At 41.9% G+C, this 19799-nt stretch overlaps 1 protein-coding gene across 2 annotated transcripts in view; it reads left to right on the top strand.

Annotated features, from left to right (window-relative positions):
- POT1 (protection of telomeres 1) overlaps nucleotides 1-19532 on the top strand; it is a 123961-nt gene extending 104429 nt beyond the window's left edge. For both annotated transcript variants that reach the window (XM_073573418.1, XM_073573419.1), the window contains 3 exons: nucleotides 18021-18115; nucleotides 18751-18856; nucleotides 19124-19532. In XM_073573418.1, coding sequence (XP_073429519.1) covers nucleotides 18021-18115; nucleotides 18751-18856; nucleotides 19124-19248 — 326 coding nt within the window. In that variant the 3' untranslated portion in view covers nucleotides 19249-19532. The remainder of the gene's footprint in view (nucleotides 1-18020; nucleotides 18116-18750; nucleotides 18857-19123) is intronic.
- Nucleotides 19533-19799: the final 267 nt, after the last annotated feature.

Below are 19799 nucleotides of genomic sequence, written 5' to 3'. Positions count from 1 at the left end.
TCCACTCCTTGGACCTTCCAACACACAGGTCTGTCCTGGCTCACAGGACCTTAGAACACAGACCATATGACCCAAACCCTGGTCACATTATGTAGCTGTAACCACCCCTATAGGTGGGCGGTGTGTGTGGTTAGTAAGTCCCGCCCAGCTCTCCGACTAACCCTTTAAGCCCCCCTTATAAACTACACAAACACTTGTGGAACTGCAAGTCCCAGAGCATCATTTCGGGCTTACAGCGCAGACTTCCTCTGCGACACATACCTGCCATTTACAATAATGCTGGTCACTGTCTCACCATCACAGTTACGCCTCCATGCGTATCCTGAGGAGCACATACAGCGCCACCTAGCTGTAACTGGGGTCACTGCCTCACTATATATATATATATATATATATATATATATATATATATATATATCTATAAATATGGCTCTGGCAAAAATTAAGTGACCACCACATTAAAACCCTGTCGACTTCCGGTTCCGGCGCCCGCATGTGAGGTGCAGGGCTTCCAGCGCTCCCCAACCCCCTGCTAAAAGGCAGCATTTATACCGCACATCAGACCCCTGGAGTACCGGGAACGGGAGGAGAGGAAGGTCCGGCCCTGCTGCACCGCTGCATGGACAGATACGTCCTCAGGAACAGCGGTAGGGGAGCAGCTCAAAGCCGAGGGAGGGAGACACGCGCGCCTTCCAAGATGGCACCGGCGCCGACCTCAGCAGCGGCAGTAGCTGCTGCAAAGCAAACGGAGAGGAAGGGGGAGCAGGGAGGAAGGAGAGACGGCAGGGCTACAACACACAAGTCTGGGGAAACCGCGACCGGGAAGCCCAAGGAGACCCAGGGTACCCCTAAGGTATGCACTCTCCCTGACGCGCTATATGCCCCTGCATCCCCTACTGCCACGGAGGAATGCGGCGACTATGAGGAGCGCGACCCCCCTAGGCTGCAGATACCGGAGATGGACTATAAAAAGCTGGCAGGGGAGGTGGCAGGACATTTGCTGCCTGAAATTACGTCTAAGCTGAGGGACTACATAGGATCAGCTTTGCATGACATGCAGACGCACCTGGATGAAACTGCTGAGAAGGTGTCCGCAGTGGAGACACGTGTATCTACACTGGAGGATACTGTTTATGATGACCAGACAACAATATCTAGACTATCTAAAGAAAATCTGATTTTGAGAGATAAAATTGATGATCTGGAAAACAGATCCAGACGGAGCAATATCCGGATCATAGGAATCTCTGAAAAATTCCCCATAAAGGACTTAAGAAATCTGTGCGAAAAAATATGATCCCCGAGGCATTGGGGATCGAGGCGGGGAAGATAATAGAGCGAGTACACCGCATTGGTCCCCAAAAGAACTCGTCCGAAGTGGGTAACCAGATAAGACCTAGGCAAATCATTACCAAATACCTGAACTTTTCAGACAAAAATGATGTCATTCAGTCCTATAAAAGACTTAGACGACCCCTTGAAATTAGGGGGGAAAAGGTGCTCTTATTCGAAGACTTTTCTGCAGAAGTGACCAGGCAACGCAGAGCTTTCAGTGTGATATGCACAGAATTACATAAAAACAATGTGCGATTCCAATTGAGATACCCGGCAACCCTCTACATCAGACATCAAGATGGCTCTTCACATTCATTTTACAATCCCAAAGAGGCAGAGAAATATCTCAAGACCCTGGGAGTCGACCACACAGAGGATGCAAGATCGCAGGGAAGCGCAAACAGTCCCAGAGATCATCTAAAGAGCTGGCCGACATACACTGAGGATAGAAGCCCGAATCTAGCATCGGATCTACCAAAGGCCCAGAGAACGTCCAAACAGTCCGGGAAGGTTTGAAGAGCGGTGTACGGGTTGCTGAGGACAGAATGGGGTCCTGATGTTTAGCTGTTTTTTTTTTTGTTTTTTTTTTCTCTCTCTTTCTGGGGTCTGATCACCTCTCGGACTGCCTGAGGTATCTGTTTTTTATATGTCTGACTGTAACTGATCGCGCAATAATGGGAGAGAGGAAAGGGGGGAGGGGAGCAAGGGAAGGAAAATGTGCGGGGAAGAAGTGAAGTCAAGAATGGTATGCCAATCTGGACAAGGGTCCTGGAGACGTTCTTCAGGTCCCTTAGGGGATAAGGGGGCAGGGAAAATGTTAATTTTGGTTCAATTGGTTTGCTGGGGGTATAACTGTAATTTTGATTTTTTTGATTTTCTTGTTAAGATACTTGCAAATGGCGCTCGTAGGCTATTAAGGCGACAGAAAACTGGCTCATATGGACAAAGCAGGATAGGCAGCTCCCATGTTCGTGCCCCTGTATTAGATGTCATTAGGACACCTATAGTTGGCCCACCTAAAAAAAACAAATATTTATGAGGATAGTTACTTGGAATGTAAAGGGCCTGAGGTCCCCACAGAAGAGGCTAATGATTCTTAGACATCTTAAACGTATTAAGCCAGATATAGCCCTATTACAAGAGACACATTTGGAGTTGTCGGACTTCATGAGGATGGAAAAATTGTGGGTGGGCAAAACATATGGGTCTCCAGCTATTAATAACAAGGCAGGAGTACTAATTTTAATAGATAAAAATTTCCAACACCAGATGGTGAACACTACAACGGATCATGAGGGGAGGCTACACTCGATCACCATAACGGCATCTGGTAACACATACAAAATAATGAACGTTTATGCCCCCAACGAAAACAACAAAAAATACTATCATTATCTTGAACAAGAAATATTGAAAGATCCCACACAGAATCTGATAATCGGGGGGGGGATTTTAACTCGGTGGTGAATATCTTAGAGGATAGAAAAAACGAATCACGGGGGACACCGGGACTGAGAGGCCAAGATAAAGTAATTCCCCCATTGCTAAAAAACACGGGCCTGACTGACACTTGGAGATATCTGCACCCACAGGATAGGGAGTTCACTTTCTATTCACCCGCCAGGGATGCGTGGTCGAGGATAGATCATTTCTTTGTCTCCCCGCCTATCCTTAACAAATTGCTGTCGGCTACAATACACGATCTGGTGATATCGGATCATGCGCCCGTGATAATAGAACTGGCAGATACGTTCCCTAGAGGAACAGATTATCTATGGAGATTTCCTAGTTACTTATACGACAACGAGGATTTCGAATTAAAACTGAGGGAGTGGTGGGGAGAGATAAGAGAAGATAATAGGGCACACGAGACTAACTCACCCCTACTATGGGAAACAATTAAAGTTGTCATGAGGGGTAAAATAATTTCATACACGTCAGCTTTAAAAAAAAAAACACAGGAAAAGTACACAGCACTCACGAACAGGCTCAGACAGACTTATACCCTATTTCAAAGCCACCCCAACAAACTAAATAAAGATAACTGGTTAATGGAACAAAGAGAATTTAATACTTGGATGGCAAAGAGGGAACAATTATTTAAATCATCTAGCGAGGCCAAATTCCATAGATATGGAAATAAAGCAGGAAAACTGATGGCCTCTATGGTCAGGAATAGATTCTTTGCGCAAGGCCCTTTTCATCTAAAAGATCAAAATGGCAACATACAGAATAAACCAAAAGAAATAGCCAGTATTCTGGGAAAATACTATAAGAACCTTTATATGGATAAGGCGGATCGGGGAATACCGACGACTACATTACTCGACCGACCAGATATCCCGAAGTTATCAGATGAACAAAAACAATTCCTAAATACATCCATCACACAAGAAGAAATTAAACAGACAATTAGGAACTTGGGGAATGGGAAAGCCCCGGGCCCTGATGGCTATTCGGGAGAATTTTTTAAGATTTTACAGGATGAAGCATCCCCTGTTTTAGAAAAATTATTTAACGGGATACTAGAAGGGAAACCTATGACGAGGCCCAGCAAATTAGCATATATCAAAGTTCTACAAAAACCAGGAAAGGATCCCCTGTCGCCGGGATCATATCGTCCCATTTCCTTAATAAATGTAGATAACAAAATAATGTCTAAAATACTGGCCGATAGATTGGCAGACATATTACCACACCTAATTTCAGAATCACAGGCGGGCTTTGTTAAGGGTAGGTCGGCAACGAGCAACATGCGAAAAGTCATGTTGGTTTTGGACAGGGTAAACCTCAATCCCACTCCAAGTGAAAAGCCAGCACTACTAACAATCGATGCCGAAAAAGCATTTGATAATGTCAGGTGGGAATGGCTTTTCAAGGTATTGGCAAGAATGGGTTTTGGCGGCTCCTTCCTGACCTACATCACAGAGATATATTCAAAGCCGGAGGCCCAGATCTACATTCCGGGTTTCCTCTCGGACAGATTTCCACTGTCCAAGGGAACAAGACAGGGGTGTCCTTTGTCGCCTCTGCTATTCAATATAGCTCTGGAACCTTTGGTGAGAGAGCTGTCTGACCCGCAGCGGTTTCCTGGCATTCAGATCGGTGGGGAGGCAGTGCGCGCTACTTTCTTTGCCGATGATATTTTGCTTTTCCTAAGGGATCCCTTTGTGCAGGTGGAATCGGCTATAGAAACGATCAATACATATGGGGACTATGCGGGTTTTAAAATTAACAAGATTAAATCCGAACTGCTTCCCCTGGGAAGGTGGGACGCGGCGAATAGACAGAAATTAAACAGAGCTCAATTGGGGGTGGGCATGGCGAAATCTTATATTAAATATCTAGGCATTAAAATAGGGGGGGAGCCATCATCTATATACAAACTAAACTACCCTCCATTAATAGCAAATATAGTAAATGATCTAGTAAAGTGGAAGGACCTGCCATTAAATTTGACAGGGAGAATACAGCTTATTAAAATGATGAGTACTTCGAAACTAATGTACCACCTTCAAACGATCCCACTCCTGCTGAAACACAATGATGTAAAATCCTTGAATTCTGCGTTCTCCAAATTTATTTGGAGAAACAAAAAACCACGCATAAGTCTCGGGAAGTTGATGACTCCAAAGATGGAAGGGGGCTTAAACTTATCGAGTGTTAGAAGCTATAATATAGCGTGCCTGACAAGGTATTTTTTAAACTGGTTGCATGGAGAGAGTAAATATTCGGCCTATGCCATAGAGAGGGATTATGCCCAACCTTGGGATCTCAGGTCCTTGTTGCACGCAAGACTAAAGATGCTTCCAGCCAAAATCAAAAATTCTTTGATATTCCGGGATACTATTGCCACCTGGATGACGGTGAGAAAAAAATACAAACTTCCGTTCCGAATTTCTAAATACCTCCCATTGTGGAATAACAGAGTTTTTACCGGGAGTAGAGAATAAATTGTTTAAGGAATGGAGAGACAGGGGTATACAGGAGATAGCTCATCTGACTCATCCTACAGAGAATAGATGGCTAAAACAAAACGAAATAATAGAAAAATTTGATCTCCAAAAATTTCAAACGGTACAATTTGAACAGATTAGGTATCATATCATGTCCCACTTAATTGACACGCAGGCGGAGTTCACATGCAACGAGTTCGATAGAATGGTGGATGCAGCAAAAAACTTCTCGTCTATTTCAATGCTGTACAGCACGTTGAGAGGGGTGCTTTTAGATAGTCATCCAGATACCTTCTATAAAAAATGGGAATCGCAACTGGAGGACAGGGCTATTGGAGACAAAATAAGGAAGGGGTGGACTAAAGCTCGCCAGTCCCTTATTAATGAAAGCTGGAGAGAAACTCAATTCAAAATAATACATAGGGCAATATACGCCTTCCAATTTCCAAGGAGCACTGATAAGCCAGAAAGACTCACGAAATGTCCCAAATGTAATACCCCATACACTGACTTACTTCATGGCCTGCTGATTTGCAAGCAGGTGGCGGACATGTGGGGTGCAGTTAGAAAATATATAAAGAACATTTGGGATTGGGGCGATGAAATCCCGAGAGATTTGGTTTTATTTCACCACTGGGAAAGGTCCCCCGATGCTCATGTAGGGGGGGGGGCCCGCAGGTCGTCCACATAATCATAATGCTCATGAAAAAACTATTATTAAAATACTGGCTACAGAAGGACATGCCCACCATAAAAGAACTCTCGGGACGCCTGAAGCATGTAATGCTAATGGAGAGGTTAGAGGCAGAGAAGAGGAAGTCTTGCGAAACATCTAGATTTTTTACAAAATGGAGGCATTATATTGTGGAGCACTGTAATAAGGAGGAAATACAACACATAGTTGGTCCTTTCAGAGACACAACGTGGTACCACAGGGAATCCTTGGGGGGAACACTGGGAATATTAAGCCTGAATTGAAGCGAATGATTTCTGTGAGCCAAAGAAAGTCAAAGACGGAAGGTCTTAGGGTCTGTGAGCGAGTAGGTTTTTTTTTCTATAAAGCAAGGGAGGAAAAGGTTTTAGGGTTTTTGGGGGACGGGAGAGATTGTTGGGAAGGGATAGGGGTAATAAGGTCAAGGTTGATCTTCTAATATGTAATCATAGGGAGGAAGTGAGACGTTAATGATTATTAGACAGACTGCTACGAGGGGTACATGTTTACAATTATAGCTGCGAGGATGTGTTTCTCCAAATTATGCAACTATGTACCTTGACTTGTATCTGTGGTTTCTTTTTCTTTTTTGTTTGGAAACAAAAATTTGTAATAAAAATAGAGTTTAAAAAAAAAAACCCTGTCATGGGCAGCCTATTCACCAGACCTGAACCCCATTGAAAACCTCTGGAATTTAATCAAGAGGATGATGGATAGTCAAAAGCCATCAAACAAAGAAGAACTGCTTAAATTTTTGTGCCAGGAGCAGTATGAAAGACTGGTGGCAAGCATGCCAGGACGCATGAAAGTTGTGATTTAAAAATCATGGTTATTCCACAAAATATTGATTTCCGAACTCTTCCTGAGTTAAAACATTGTTATTGTTGTGTCTAAATGATTATGAACTTATTTCTTTGCATTATTTGAGGTCTGAAAGCATTTTTTTTTTTTTCAATTTTGACCATTTTTCTTTGTCAGAAAAAAAAAACAAAATTTTTGCTTGGAGATTCGGAGACATGATGTCAGAAGCAGTGGCGTAGCCACTGTTTGTGGCGCCCGGGGCGGTCGAAAAATTTGCCGCCCCTTTGGTCGTTGATAATTCGGAAGCATCCAAAGAGCCCACACTACACTCAAATATCTAATTTTTAGTCTGCTACTAACTCTGCTGTTATTATTTCTAAATTTCTAGACTTTCATCTTCTTGCAGTTCTCTCTCTCTCGCTCTATATATATATATATATATATATATATATATATATATGTATGTATTAGCTTGATGATGCTGGATGAAGACCTAATGGCTTTTTTAATAATAATTTTTAATAATGTGACAGAAAACAAACCAAAGTACAAATTATTTTGGCGGACACCGACAGCTTGGGGCCCCTGTGCAAGAAATGTCAGGGCCCCTGTGCAGGAAATGTCACAACTTTCATGCGTCCTGGCATGCTTGCCACCAGTCTTTCATACTGCTCCTGGCACAAAAATTTAAGCATTAAAAATTTATGTCAGTCTATATAGATAGATATTATATAGCCACACACACATACTGGTATATATATTACATAGTCTCCTTTATTATGTATATTGCTGTCCTTTACACAGTGCCCTCTCTTGTTATGTACAGTACTGTCCCTTACATATTGGATTATATAGCTCCCTGTTTTTTATAACTGTCTTGTTGGCTGTATAATGCAATGATGGCTGATGGAGCATGGGAAAGCTTTCTTTCTAATGGAGGAGCTGATGGACTGGTAGTTTGGTCACCGGCTCCTCGATCAGCAGTTATTTTATATCTAAAAAGAGAGGGGACTATGTAATAAAAGAGGGCACTGTAAATAACAAAATTAACAAGAATACACTATGTAAGAGACAGCACTATACATAACAGCAGAAGAAGCTATATAATAAGGGACGGCATCATATATAACTAGAGAGGATGATACATAATAAGGGATGGTGTTATACATAATAAAAGAGGAAACTATGTAACTGAGGATGGTGTTATACAGAATTAGTGAGTACACTATATACTAAGGGACTGTGTTAGACATAGTGAGTACACTATATACTAAGGGACTGTGTTAGACATAATAAGCGATAATTTCTTCCTCCACCTCCCCCTGTTCATAAGGCCATTATAAGTCCCCCTTCCTCCCATCCCAATCCCCCACACCCCTCATTGTCCTCCTCCCCTCGCATCCCATTATTGTCCTCTCCCCCACCTCCATCATTTTCTTCTCCTCCACCACTATCTTTGCTTTCTCTCCCATCATTGCCCATTCCACCACCTCCATCATTTCCTCCTCCTCCACCACCCCCATTTATTGCCCTTTCCACCACCACCATCATTGCATTCTCCCCCACCACCCCATCATTGCCTTCTCCCCATCACTCCCATCATTGCCTTCTCCTTCACCCCATCACTGCCTTCTCCTCATCACTCCCATCATTGCCTGCTCCATCACCCCATCATTGTCTTCTCCCCATCACTGCCTTCTCCATCACCCCATCACTGACTTCTCCCCATCACTCCCATCATTGCCTGCTCCATCACCCCATCACTCCCATCATTGCCTTCTCTGCATCACCAACATCATAGCCTTCTCCAATTACCCCCATCATGGCCTTCTCCCATTACCCCCATCATGGCCTTCTCCCATTACCCCCATCATGGCCTTCTCCCATTACCCCCATCATGGCCTTCTCCCATTACCCCCATCATGGCCTTCTCCCATTACCCCCATCATGGCCTTCTCCCATTACCCCCATCATGGCCTTCTCCCATTACCCCCATCATGGCCTTCTCCCATTACCCCCATCATGGCCTTCTCCCATTACCCCCATCATGGCCTTCTCCCATTACCCCCATCATGGCCTTCTCCCATTACCCCCATCATGGCCTTCTCCCATTACCCCCATCATGGCCTTCTCCCATTACCCCCTCGTGGCCTTCTCCCATTACCCCCTCGTGGCATTCTCCCATTACCCCCACGTGGCCTTCTCCCATTACCTCCACGTGGCCTTCTCCCATTACTCCCTCAAGGCCTTCTCCCATTAACCCCATAATGGCCTTCTCCCATTACCCCCTCATGGCCTTCTCCCGTCACCCCAGGCATCATGGCCTTCTCTCCCCATCACGGTCTTCTCATGTCCCCATCTCCTCCAGGGCCAGGCTAACCTACAGACACACACACAGACATACACACACAAATACATACATACATACACACACAGACAGAGACACACACACACACACATACATACATACACACACATACATACATACATACATACACACACACACACACACACACACACACAGACAGACACCCATACATATACATACACACACAGACACCACCTCTCACCTGTCCGCAACATCGCCCGCGCTTCCTCGCTCACACAGCAGCGGCCGCTGAATGATGACGTCATTCAGCGGCGCTCCTCTGTGTCAAACAGGAAGCGCGGCCTCCGGGCAGGAAGCAGGACAGACCCTTGCAGCTCCGCTCCTGCTATTCCCTCTTGCAGGCAGCGGAGCTGCTGTGATCGCTCCCTGCCCGCCGCTGCACTGCACTGTGTCTCCGCGCTTCTCCCAGAGAGAGGAATTGCTGCCGCGCCGCCCCCACACACGTGCCGCCTGGGGTGGATCGCCCCCCCCCCCCACGCTACGGCACTGGTCATGAGTTTATAGACTAAAAGAACAATTTACAGTTTACTCAAAAATATACCTATGAAGAGAAAAATCAGACAAACTGAACATTTGAAAGTGGTCTCTTAATTTTTGCCAGAGCTGTATATACTAGCTGAAGAGCCCGACGTTGAACAGGGCATAGTAACTAACTGCCGTACCACTCTCTCCCTCCGCAGCCCTGCTCTCCTCTCGCTGTCCCGCTCTATCAGCAGCCCCGCTCTCCATCCCTGTCCCGCTCTCTCCCTAGCAGCTCTGCACTCCACCTGCGTCCCGCACTTTCCCTCTGCAACTCCGCTCTCTATCCGCCAGTGGGTGGGGCTTGATACATACACTCAGCTTTATATATACAGGGTGGTCCAAAAGTAGGTGGACAGTATGTGTAATAGGGTTATGAAGGGGGAGATTTATCAAACATGGTACAACCTGTACAGTAAATAATAAACAACTTGTTGCTGAAACATTTGTTTAGAGTCCAAAAAAAGTCCACCAGAAGAGTCTCTTTAGAATTGGGAATTTCACGAGCTTCCATCATGGGAATCCTGAAATCTATTGGGTGTAAAGCTTATCGTCCACGTCTAATTCATGGTTTATTGGAGGATGATCCAGACAGGCTGCTGCAATTTAGTGAGATTATTCGTAGCAAAACTGAAGAAAATCCAGTAATTTTTTATAACATTATGTGGAGTGATGAAGCTTCTTTCAAATTATCAGGCCATATTATTAACAGACATAATTGTATTTACTGGTATAATGACAACATGCATTTAACATTAGAGCAACAACTAAGTGAGCCTGGTGTCAATGTTTGGGGTGATATTTCAAGTTTTGGTGTTTTTGGACCAATTTTTTTTCATGGAATATACAGCAGTCGGTGAAATTTAAAACGTAACTTTTACTTTGTTCAATAAAAGATTTTGAAAATGTGTGTCGCCAAAAATCATTTTAAAATTGTCGATCTGATGAAGGTACCTAATAATACAACAAAGATCAGGCCCTAAATCGACCCATATAAGGATGATTGTCACCTAAATACAATTAGACAACAAAACAAATATTTGGACACGGCCACTTAAATTCATTATATATACACGCCATGGCCCAAAATGCACATACATAGAAATACAGATATTAAAAGCCCATAATGCTGGCTATACATATGTATGAAAAAACGAGATCATATTAATGACAAAAAAATTGGAACAATCTAACCAAAAAGTTGAAGGAAGGATGGGAGTCTTCAGGGATCATATAATAGCGAAATTCCCTGGAACAAGAGGTTGGGAAGACAATACCCTGTCAGTCCCTATGGGGCTAGCAATCATCTATTCCCCAAAACTCCCACCCTAACAAGGACAGTCCACATCTAACCCTATATTGCACATGCCCTGCACTTTCCCTAAACGGGTGTCCCAACGCGTTTCGTCCAAGCGAACTCCTCAGGGGACTAGCTTGTCATGAAGTGCCATAGTGCTAAAGCTGGAGAGACAGTTAGGCCGGAGTCACACTGGCGAGGAATACGGGTGCGTGAGAGGCGCAAAAAGCACGCATTAGACACGGACCAATGATTCTCTATGGGGTCCCTCGCACCAGCCGTATATTTCTCCTCCGTATCCTCCGCTCCGTGCCACTCGCAGCATGCTGCGATTGTCAGCGTACTACGGCCGTAGTACGCCAATGCAAGTCTATGGGTGCGCAAAAAATACGGATTACACACGGACCAGACATGTGACTTGCGAGAAATACGCACCCGGTGTCTTTTAGAAACCCTGTCATAGGACTCCATTATATGTCCATTTTGCAAGCCTGCGAGAAAATCTCGCCATACGGATGCCATACGGATTACATACGGATGCTTACATGCGCAAAATACGCGACCACACCTTGACTACGGATGACATACGGAGCACTATTTAGGGGTCTGTCATCCGTATTACGCATGTAAAATACTGACCGTATTTTGCGCAGGTTAGTGTGACTCCAGCCTTATAACCTTCTACTCTCAATGCTGTCCGCAATTTTTTTTCATGTAACAGTCACAGGAGATGAGTATCTCGAAATTCTAATGAATCAAGTTGTTCCCCAGTTACAGCCACAGCCTAATTCAAACGACCTTTATTTCCAACAAGATGGGGCCCCGCCACATTATTCAAGAGTAGTCCGCGAGTATCTTGATGAAACATTTCCTAATAAATGGATTGGCCGAAGAGGCCCACTTGATTGGCCGTGCCGTTCACCAGACTTGACCCCAATGGATTTTTTCTTTTGGGGAGTACTCAAGGACAAAGTTTATAGTCGAAAACCAAAAAGTGTCAGTGATTTGAAAAATTACATAGAGATACATTTCAAGAAATTAATACCCAAAGAGACTTGTGCAAATTGTGATGGAAAACAGTTTGAACACCTTCGTTGATAAAATTTATGGGCTTTTGTTTTATTGTTCAGAATAAAATGTAATTGTCAATATTATGCTTGTGTTAGTAAATATAATTTTATATATAAATCAAAATAAATGTTATTATTTTCTGTCCACCTACTTTTGGACCACCCTGTGTATATGTTATATATATATACACACAGTGCCTTGCGAAAGTATTCGGCCCCCTGGAACTTTTCAACCTTTTCCCACATATCATGCTAATGTAAATCTTTGGTGAAGACTCAACAACAAGCGGGACACAATTGTAAAGTTGAACAAAATTTATTGGTTATTTTTAAATTTTTGTTGAAATTCAAAAACTGAAAAGTGGGGCGTGCGATATTATTTGGCCCCTTTAACGTAATACTTTGTTGCACCACCATTTATTGCGATTACACCTGCAAGTCACTTGAGGTATGTCTCTATCAGTTTTGTACATCGAGACTGAAATTCTTGCCCATTCTTCCTTGGCAAACAGCTCGAGCTCAGTGAGGATTGAGGGAGATCGTTTGTGAACAGCAGTTTTCAGCTCTTTCCACAGATTCTCGATTGGATTCATGTCTGGACTTTGACTTGGCCATTCTAACACCTGGATATGTTTTTTTGTGAACCATTCCATTGTAGATTTTGCTTTATGTTTGGGATCATTGTCTTGTTGGAAGACAAATCACCATCCCAGTCTCAGGTCTTTTGCAGACTCCAACAGGTTTTCTTCAAGAATGGTCCTGTATTTGGCTCCATCCATCTTCCCATCAATTTTATCCATCTTCCCTGTCCCTGTTGAAGAATAGCAGGCCCAAACCATGATGCTGCCACCACCATGTTTAACAGTGGGGATGGTGTGTTCAGGGTGATGAGCTGTGTTGCCTTTACGCCAAACATATCATTTGGCATTGTTGCCAAAAAGTTCAATTTTGGTTTCATCTGACCAGTGCACCTTCTTCCACATGTTTGGTGTGTCTCCTAGGTGGCTTGTTGCAAACTTTAAACAACACTTTTCATGGATATATTTGAGAAATGGCTTTCTATTTGCCCCTCTTCCATAAAGGGCAGATTTGTGCAGTGTATGACTGATTGTTGTCCTATGGACAGACTGTCCCACCTCAGCTGTAGATCTCTGCAGTTCATCCAGAGTGATAATGGGCTTTTTGGCTGCATCTTTGATCAGTCTTCTCCTTTTTGGAGATGAAAGTTTAGAGGGAAGGCCGGGTCTTGGTAGATTTGCAGTGGTATGATACTCCTTCCATTTCAATATGATTGCTTGCACAGTGCTCCTTGGGATGTAGTTTTGGAAATCATTTTGCATCCAAATCCGGCTTTAAATATCTCCACAACAGTATCATGGACCTGCCTGTTGTGTTCCTTAGTCTTCATGATGCTCTCTGTGCTTCAAACAGATCCCTGAGACTATCACAGAGCAGGTGCATTTATATGGAGACTTGATTACACACAGGTGGATTATATTTATCATCATTAGTCATTTAGGACAACAATGGATCAGTCAGAGATCCACAATGAACTTCTGGAGTGAGTTTGGTGCACTGAAAGTAAAGGAGCTGAATGATATTGCACGCCCCCACTTTTCAGTTTTTGACTTTCCACAAAAATTTAAAATAGCCAATAAATTTCGTTCAACTTTACAATTGTGTCCCACTTGTTGTTGATTCTTCACCAAAAATTTACATTTGGTATCTTTATGTTTGAAGTAAGATATGTGGGAAAAGGTTGAAAAGTTCCAGGGGGCCGAATAATTTTGCAAGGCACTGTATGTGTGTGTGTGTGTGAGATATTATATATATATATATATATATATATACAATGTGTGTGTTAAGGTTAAATTTTGTTTAAATGCAGATTGCACATTTTCTGTTAGTACAATAAACCTCATTTGAATCCAGAAATATAACTAAGTCCATCAGTTATTAGATATATGAAACTGAAATAGCTGCTGCAAAAACCAAAACTGTTATAAAGAAAAAAGGTTAACATTAATAGGGGTGCCCAAACTTTAACATATGACTGTAGTTTCTGAAATATTTTTCCCATATGGTGAATTTTCAAATGGAAAAGAAAAAGAAACTCCTACTAAATCAAAAATGGTCCCCCAAAAAATGACTGCTCAAGTCAAATGTTTTTTCTAGTTTAAATCCTTGACAACATATGAAGTATATTTACATCATATGTTGTGTCTCCGATATTGTTGCAGGCTCACACGCTTAGTCCATATTTCTTCCCAGCAGATGATGGCTTATTTAATCAGCCAGCATATGCCTTTAACATCCTCGGGTTAACTTGTTAAATGGTTAACTTGTTAAATGCCACTGTCAAGGGGGGAGGGGGCGTCCTGTAAGGTGATATTGGAGCTCCGAAGGGTTGCCGTAACAGCTGGTGGTCTGCAGAAGACCTCCATGCTTGTCATGAGGATCCTACTGTGAAAGGCAGGCTATAGTTGGTGTTCATAGGAGAGCATGCTTTTAATTATACATAGTACAAGCGATTAGACGATTGCACCTTAAAAATATGAAAAAAAAAACCCCAAGTTCAAATCGCCCACCTTTTTGTCCCATTAAAAATAAAAAAATGACTATTTTGCAATGAAATGCAATAACAGACAATCAAAACATCGTATCTAGCCCAAAATGCTATCAGTAAAAACGTCAGCTTAGGTAACAAAAAATAAGCATTTTTTTCACCACTTAAATAAATGAAACTTACATGTTTAGTATCTTTGTAATCATAGTAACCAGAGCAATCATGTTGTCAGTTCAGTTTTACCTTATAGTGACTATGGTAAATAAAAACCCAAAAAACAAGTGCAAAATTGCACTGTTTTTGCAATTTCAACGCACTTCAAAATTGCTCCCGCTTTCCTGTGGATCACAACATAAAATTATGTCATTCAAAAGTACAATTTGTCCCAAAAAAACTAGCTCTCATACGGCTATGTGGACTAAAAAATAAAAAGCTATGGCTCTTGGAAGAAGAATGTGGGTTTTTTTTGTTATACTTAGTGAAGCCATAGAACAGAGTTACCATGTGATCTTTACAGCAAAGTGAATGTCGAACAAAAAAAACGCCAAAAACTGTAGTGTTGAAATATTCGTGTTTTTTTTTTTTTTTTTTTTTTTTCAATATCACCCCATTTGGAAGGTGTTTGGTTTCCTATTTTTCAGTAACTTATATGGTAAAATGAATGTTTCATTTAGCTCTACAGCTTGTTCTGCAAAAAATAAGCTTGCTTTGTCAATGAGTATGTATAGCCCGTGGTTTCAACTACAATATACAGTGGCTTACAAAAGTATTCACTCCCTTGGCTTTTCTACCTATTTTGTTACAGTACAACCTGTGTTTGTATATTTTTGTAATCCGAATTGTGTGTCATGCATCAACATCAAATAGTCTAAGTTGGAAAAGTGAAGTGAGAAAAATGTAGGCATAAATTAAATTTATGGGATCAAATAGCTAAAAATGTGGCAGGTCCATAAGTATTCACCTCTTTTCCTATGAAACCCCTAAAAATCTCTTGTGCAAGCAATTACCTTCATAAATGGAAAGGAAGTACGCCTGTGTGTAATCTAAGTGTCACATGGTCTGTTAGTATATACACACCATTTCTGAAAGGCCACAGAGGCTGCAACACCATTAAGCAAGAGACACCACTAAGCTAACAAAACCATGAAGGCCAATGAGATCTTTAAACAAGTCAGGGTCAAAGTTGTTGAGAAGTACAAGCCAGGGTTGGGTTATAAAATATACATATATATATAAATATACATACACTTTATATATTCCAATCACTGATTGCCTGGAGCTCCATCCAATCCATTATCATCAAATGGAAGGGATGTTGTACTAAAACAAACCTGCCAAGAGAGGGCCACCCACCAAAACTCTCAGCCTGGGCAAGGGGGGCATTAATCAGAGAGGCAGCACAGAGACCAAAGGTAACCCTGAAGGAGCTGCAGAGTTTCCAAGCAGAAGCTGGAATATCTGTCTATATGACTCAAAAAGCCGTACATTCCATTGGGGGTGGCCTTTAAGGAAGAGTACTCAGAAAACAGCCATTACTTGCATACAAAAATTGTAAAGCTCGTTTTGAGTTTGCCAAAAGATATGGGGGAAACCTCCCAAATGTTTGGAGGAAGGTGCTGTGGTTAGATGAGACCAAAATGTAACTTTTTGTCCACCAAGGTAACGGCTATGGCTGGAGTCAAACCAGCACAGCTCATCACACCAAGAACACCATCCCCACAGTGAAACATGGTGGTTGCAGCATCATGCTGTGGGGTTGGTGTTCGGCAGCAGGGACAGGGAAAGTGGTCTGAATCAAGGGCAAGATGGATGGTGTGAAATACAAGGGGATATTCTAGAACAAAACCTGTTTCAGTCTGTCAGTGATTTTGAGACTGGGATGGAGGTTCACCTTCCAACAAGACAATGACTAAAAGCATAATGCAAAAGCAACACTCAAGTGGTTTAAGGGTAAAACGTGTAATTGTTTTGGAGTGGCCTAGTCAAAGCCCAGACCGTGAATCCAATTGAGAATCTGTGGTCAGACTTGAAGATTGCGTTTTCCCAGAGGAAACCATCTAACTTGAAGGAGCTGTTTTACCTTGAGAAATGATCAAAAATCCCAGTGGCGAAATGTGCAAAGTTTTCAGTTATTTTGCCCTATTTTTTGTTTCCTTTACACTTAAAAGAAATCCAAATGTTCATTTGTTTGTCATGTTCTTTTCATGAACTGATGCAAACCCTCAAGAAAACTAAGGAAATTCCAGGTTGTGAGGTAGCAAAGCACAAAAAATGGCAAGGGGGTGAATGCTTTCCCAAGCGACTGTATAAAATAACTGAGTGAGGTAATGTGGTAGAAAAGGAGTCCTCAAAATAACAGCAAATGTTTAGACCTTTTTTTTTTCCAGTTCTTGCACTTTTGTTTTTTCCTTTTTTTTTTTAAGAGTCATTGTTTTTGTTTGTTTATTTAATCAACGTAGGCTTGTGTTTTGCTGGAACAGTTGAAGTTTTCACTGACGCTATTCATGTTACCGTTCATTGTACAGAAAAGCAGGGCAAAGAAATCTAGGTGCAACAAAATGCCAAAAAAAAACTACATGCAATCCCACCTTTATTATTATTATTATGTTTTAGGGAGGGAGATTTTTAGTCCTTTGATCCTTTAATCATAAAAGGGCTATGGATAGCAGCTATGTGACCCTTCAGCTTGCCCCAGTTGCAAAAGCAACCCATTTGCACCCTGTGATTGTGTCGCACGGCGCGGTTGATATGCACCTATAATGGTAACTTTTGGAACTATACATTTTCAATATTGTCATCTTAGATTTTTAGCTCACACTGCCGAGAATGGTTTGGGCTCTTCTTCTGAGCCCACTCCATACTTCCGCAACCAAAACGTGTTATGTATTTACAGCGGACGTCTGGAAGGTGTTAAACGGGTTGTCCACTACTTGCATAACCCCTTTTTAAATGCTATAGCACAACCTTCACCCCCATGTAAAATAAAAAAATTGTATGTATATCTCCCACTTCAGCACTATTCCTCCAGCTATGACTTCTCCTGATTGACATGGTAATGCCGTGTGAGCACTACAGCCTTTCAGCACCTGATGATCAGCTGCAGCACTCACATGGCATACCAGTCATGCGATCGCCAAGAGACCCAGTACCGAAATCACTGGATTTAGGCACCTGTGTGGGAGGGGAGTATAAAATTTTTTTCATTTTACAAGTTGGCCTATGGTATTTAAAAAATGGGCTGTCCCTTTAAAAAAGAAAAATTATACAGTTGTATTTATCTAATAGGTGTTTACTTAATGTGGCCTGATGTATTGGCTTAAATACCCTATTATTCTGATTTATCTTTTCTCATACAATCTCCTTCGTTGGATTTAGCTTTGGGCATTGAAGTCTTTTCACATCTTTTTGTTATGACTCTCACTCTTGAAGATGAAACTGGATCTCTAAATGCTTATTTGTGGCGGCATGCTGTGAGTATGACTTTCTTTATCCTTTTAAAAGGTGTTTTTTGTTTTATTTTGCCTGTCGACTAGTATGACTGTTATCTTTCATTTCTTCCCTTCCCCCAGTATCCTCTCATGTAAGCCTAAACTGCTGACAGCATTTTGGTATTTAGCTTTTTTTTAGCAGGAACTTGACAGATGTGCTGTGGTCCTCTGCCTATAAAAAGTAGTGTCACTACTCAAGACAATGCCTTCCTAATCCCTATGTTTCTCCTTAGTAAAATAATAACACCTATACACTGGTTCCTGCAGTGTCTGCACTGGCTCTCCGGGGCTGCAGCCAATCTTTGCTGGCTTCTCTCTCCTCTTTCTACGTAACTGACATCCAGAGGAAGTGAGAGCTGCGGCTGTTCCTTCTTCCCCAAGATGTCAGTTACGTCCGAAGAAGAGGGGAATGAAAGCATATACTTTTAATGCTATTGCCTGAGGTATCGCACAATATTTTAGAAAGCAGTATTCATATTCTAAATAGTACTTGGGCAGTTTCTGAGGCTTCAGGAGCCTGACAGGTTCCCTTTAAATGTGATCTAGCATGAAGTTGGCATTGGTCTTGTGTTTTTAGCTAGTAAATATTTATTTTTATCTTTCTTGTACAATCATAGGAACAATTCTTTCAGATCTCTCCCTCTGAGATACTTTTGGATGGGGATCTCCAAGAAAAACTTCATAAAATCATGAGTGTATTGTGTCCATCTACAAAACAAATTAGTAAGTATTTTATTCAACATTTCATACTCTATGCAAATATCACATACTGATATCACAGGTTTATTTCAGATGTGCCTGCTGCAAACCCTAAGATGTATATTGTCCTTTTATGTTCATTATTCAGTCGCTTGCTCTGATCTGCCACTGATTTGAAAATGTAAAATGTTTACCATGATGTACTTGACAGGAATTTGGCTGCTGTTGTGTGTGCTTCTAAGGTTGCTGTTGATAATATATGATGTCTTATTTTTAACTTTTTCATTTTAGGTGATCATCCCTGGATGGACTGCTGCATAAAATCATATAATTCTTGTAATGGAGGCAGAGAACAAACCTGTTACGAAATTTTCGACACTTTGCTTTCAGAACCAAATCTGGCCATAGCAGTATAAAGTAAGGTAGATGCAGTAAGTAGAGAATATTTTCTCTATGCATTGCTCGTATTGCTGGATTACTCATACCTATGTTTTTTATGAACGAAAGGTATAGCCTGCAGCACTGCTCTTGCTTTAAAAAAACACCAGGAACCTGATAGGCGCCTTAATAATGGAGATCCCACTAACTTACTATCGGTATACATCTGAGTATCTGTTTTATGGATACGTTTGTATTTAATACCGTCTTCAGTGTATGTATATTGATATGTTCAATTAAACACGTTCATTTGTTTATTAAATATCCCATGTCTTCCCTTTTTTGTGTAATTATGTCTCTTGAATCCCAAGTAGTAGTGAAGCTACTTTCTTCCTGTACACCAGTCTTAATGAAGAGCTTGCTGGAGTACAATGCTCCAAATTCATTAAAGGGAATCTGTCAGGTCATTTTTGCGTACCCTACTAATTGTATCCTGAAATAGGGCTTTGGGCAGTCCTTTCAGGACATTTAACTTTTATTTCTGTATGTGGCCCCATTGTGTTCCTTTAAGCCCCAAACAAATGTATTT

The sequence above is a fragment of the Dendrobates tinctorius genome, unplaced genomic scaffold (assembly GCF_039654945.1).
Source record: "Dendrobates tinctorius isolate UK_male_01 unplaced genomic scaffold, ASM3965494v1 ptg000035l, whole genome shotgun sequence".
Classification (NCBI taxonomy): domain Eukaryota; kingdom Metazoa; phylum Chordata; class Amphibia; order Anura; family Dendrobatidae; genus Dendrobates; species Dendrobates tinctorius.
The sequence above is the reverse complement of the archived record's forward strand: the minus strand, read 5'-3'. Positions and strand labels throughout refer to the sequence as shown.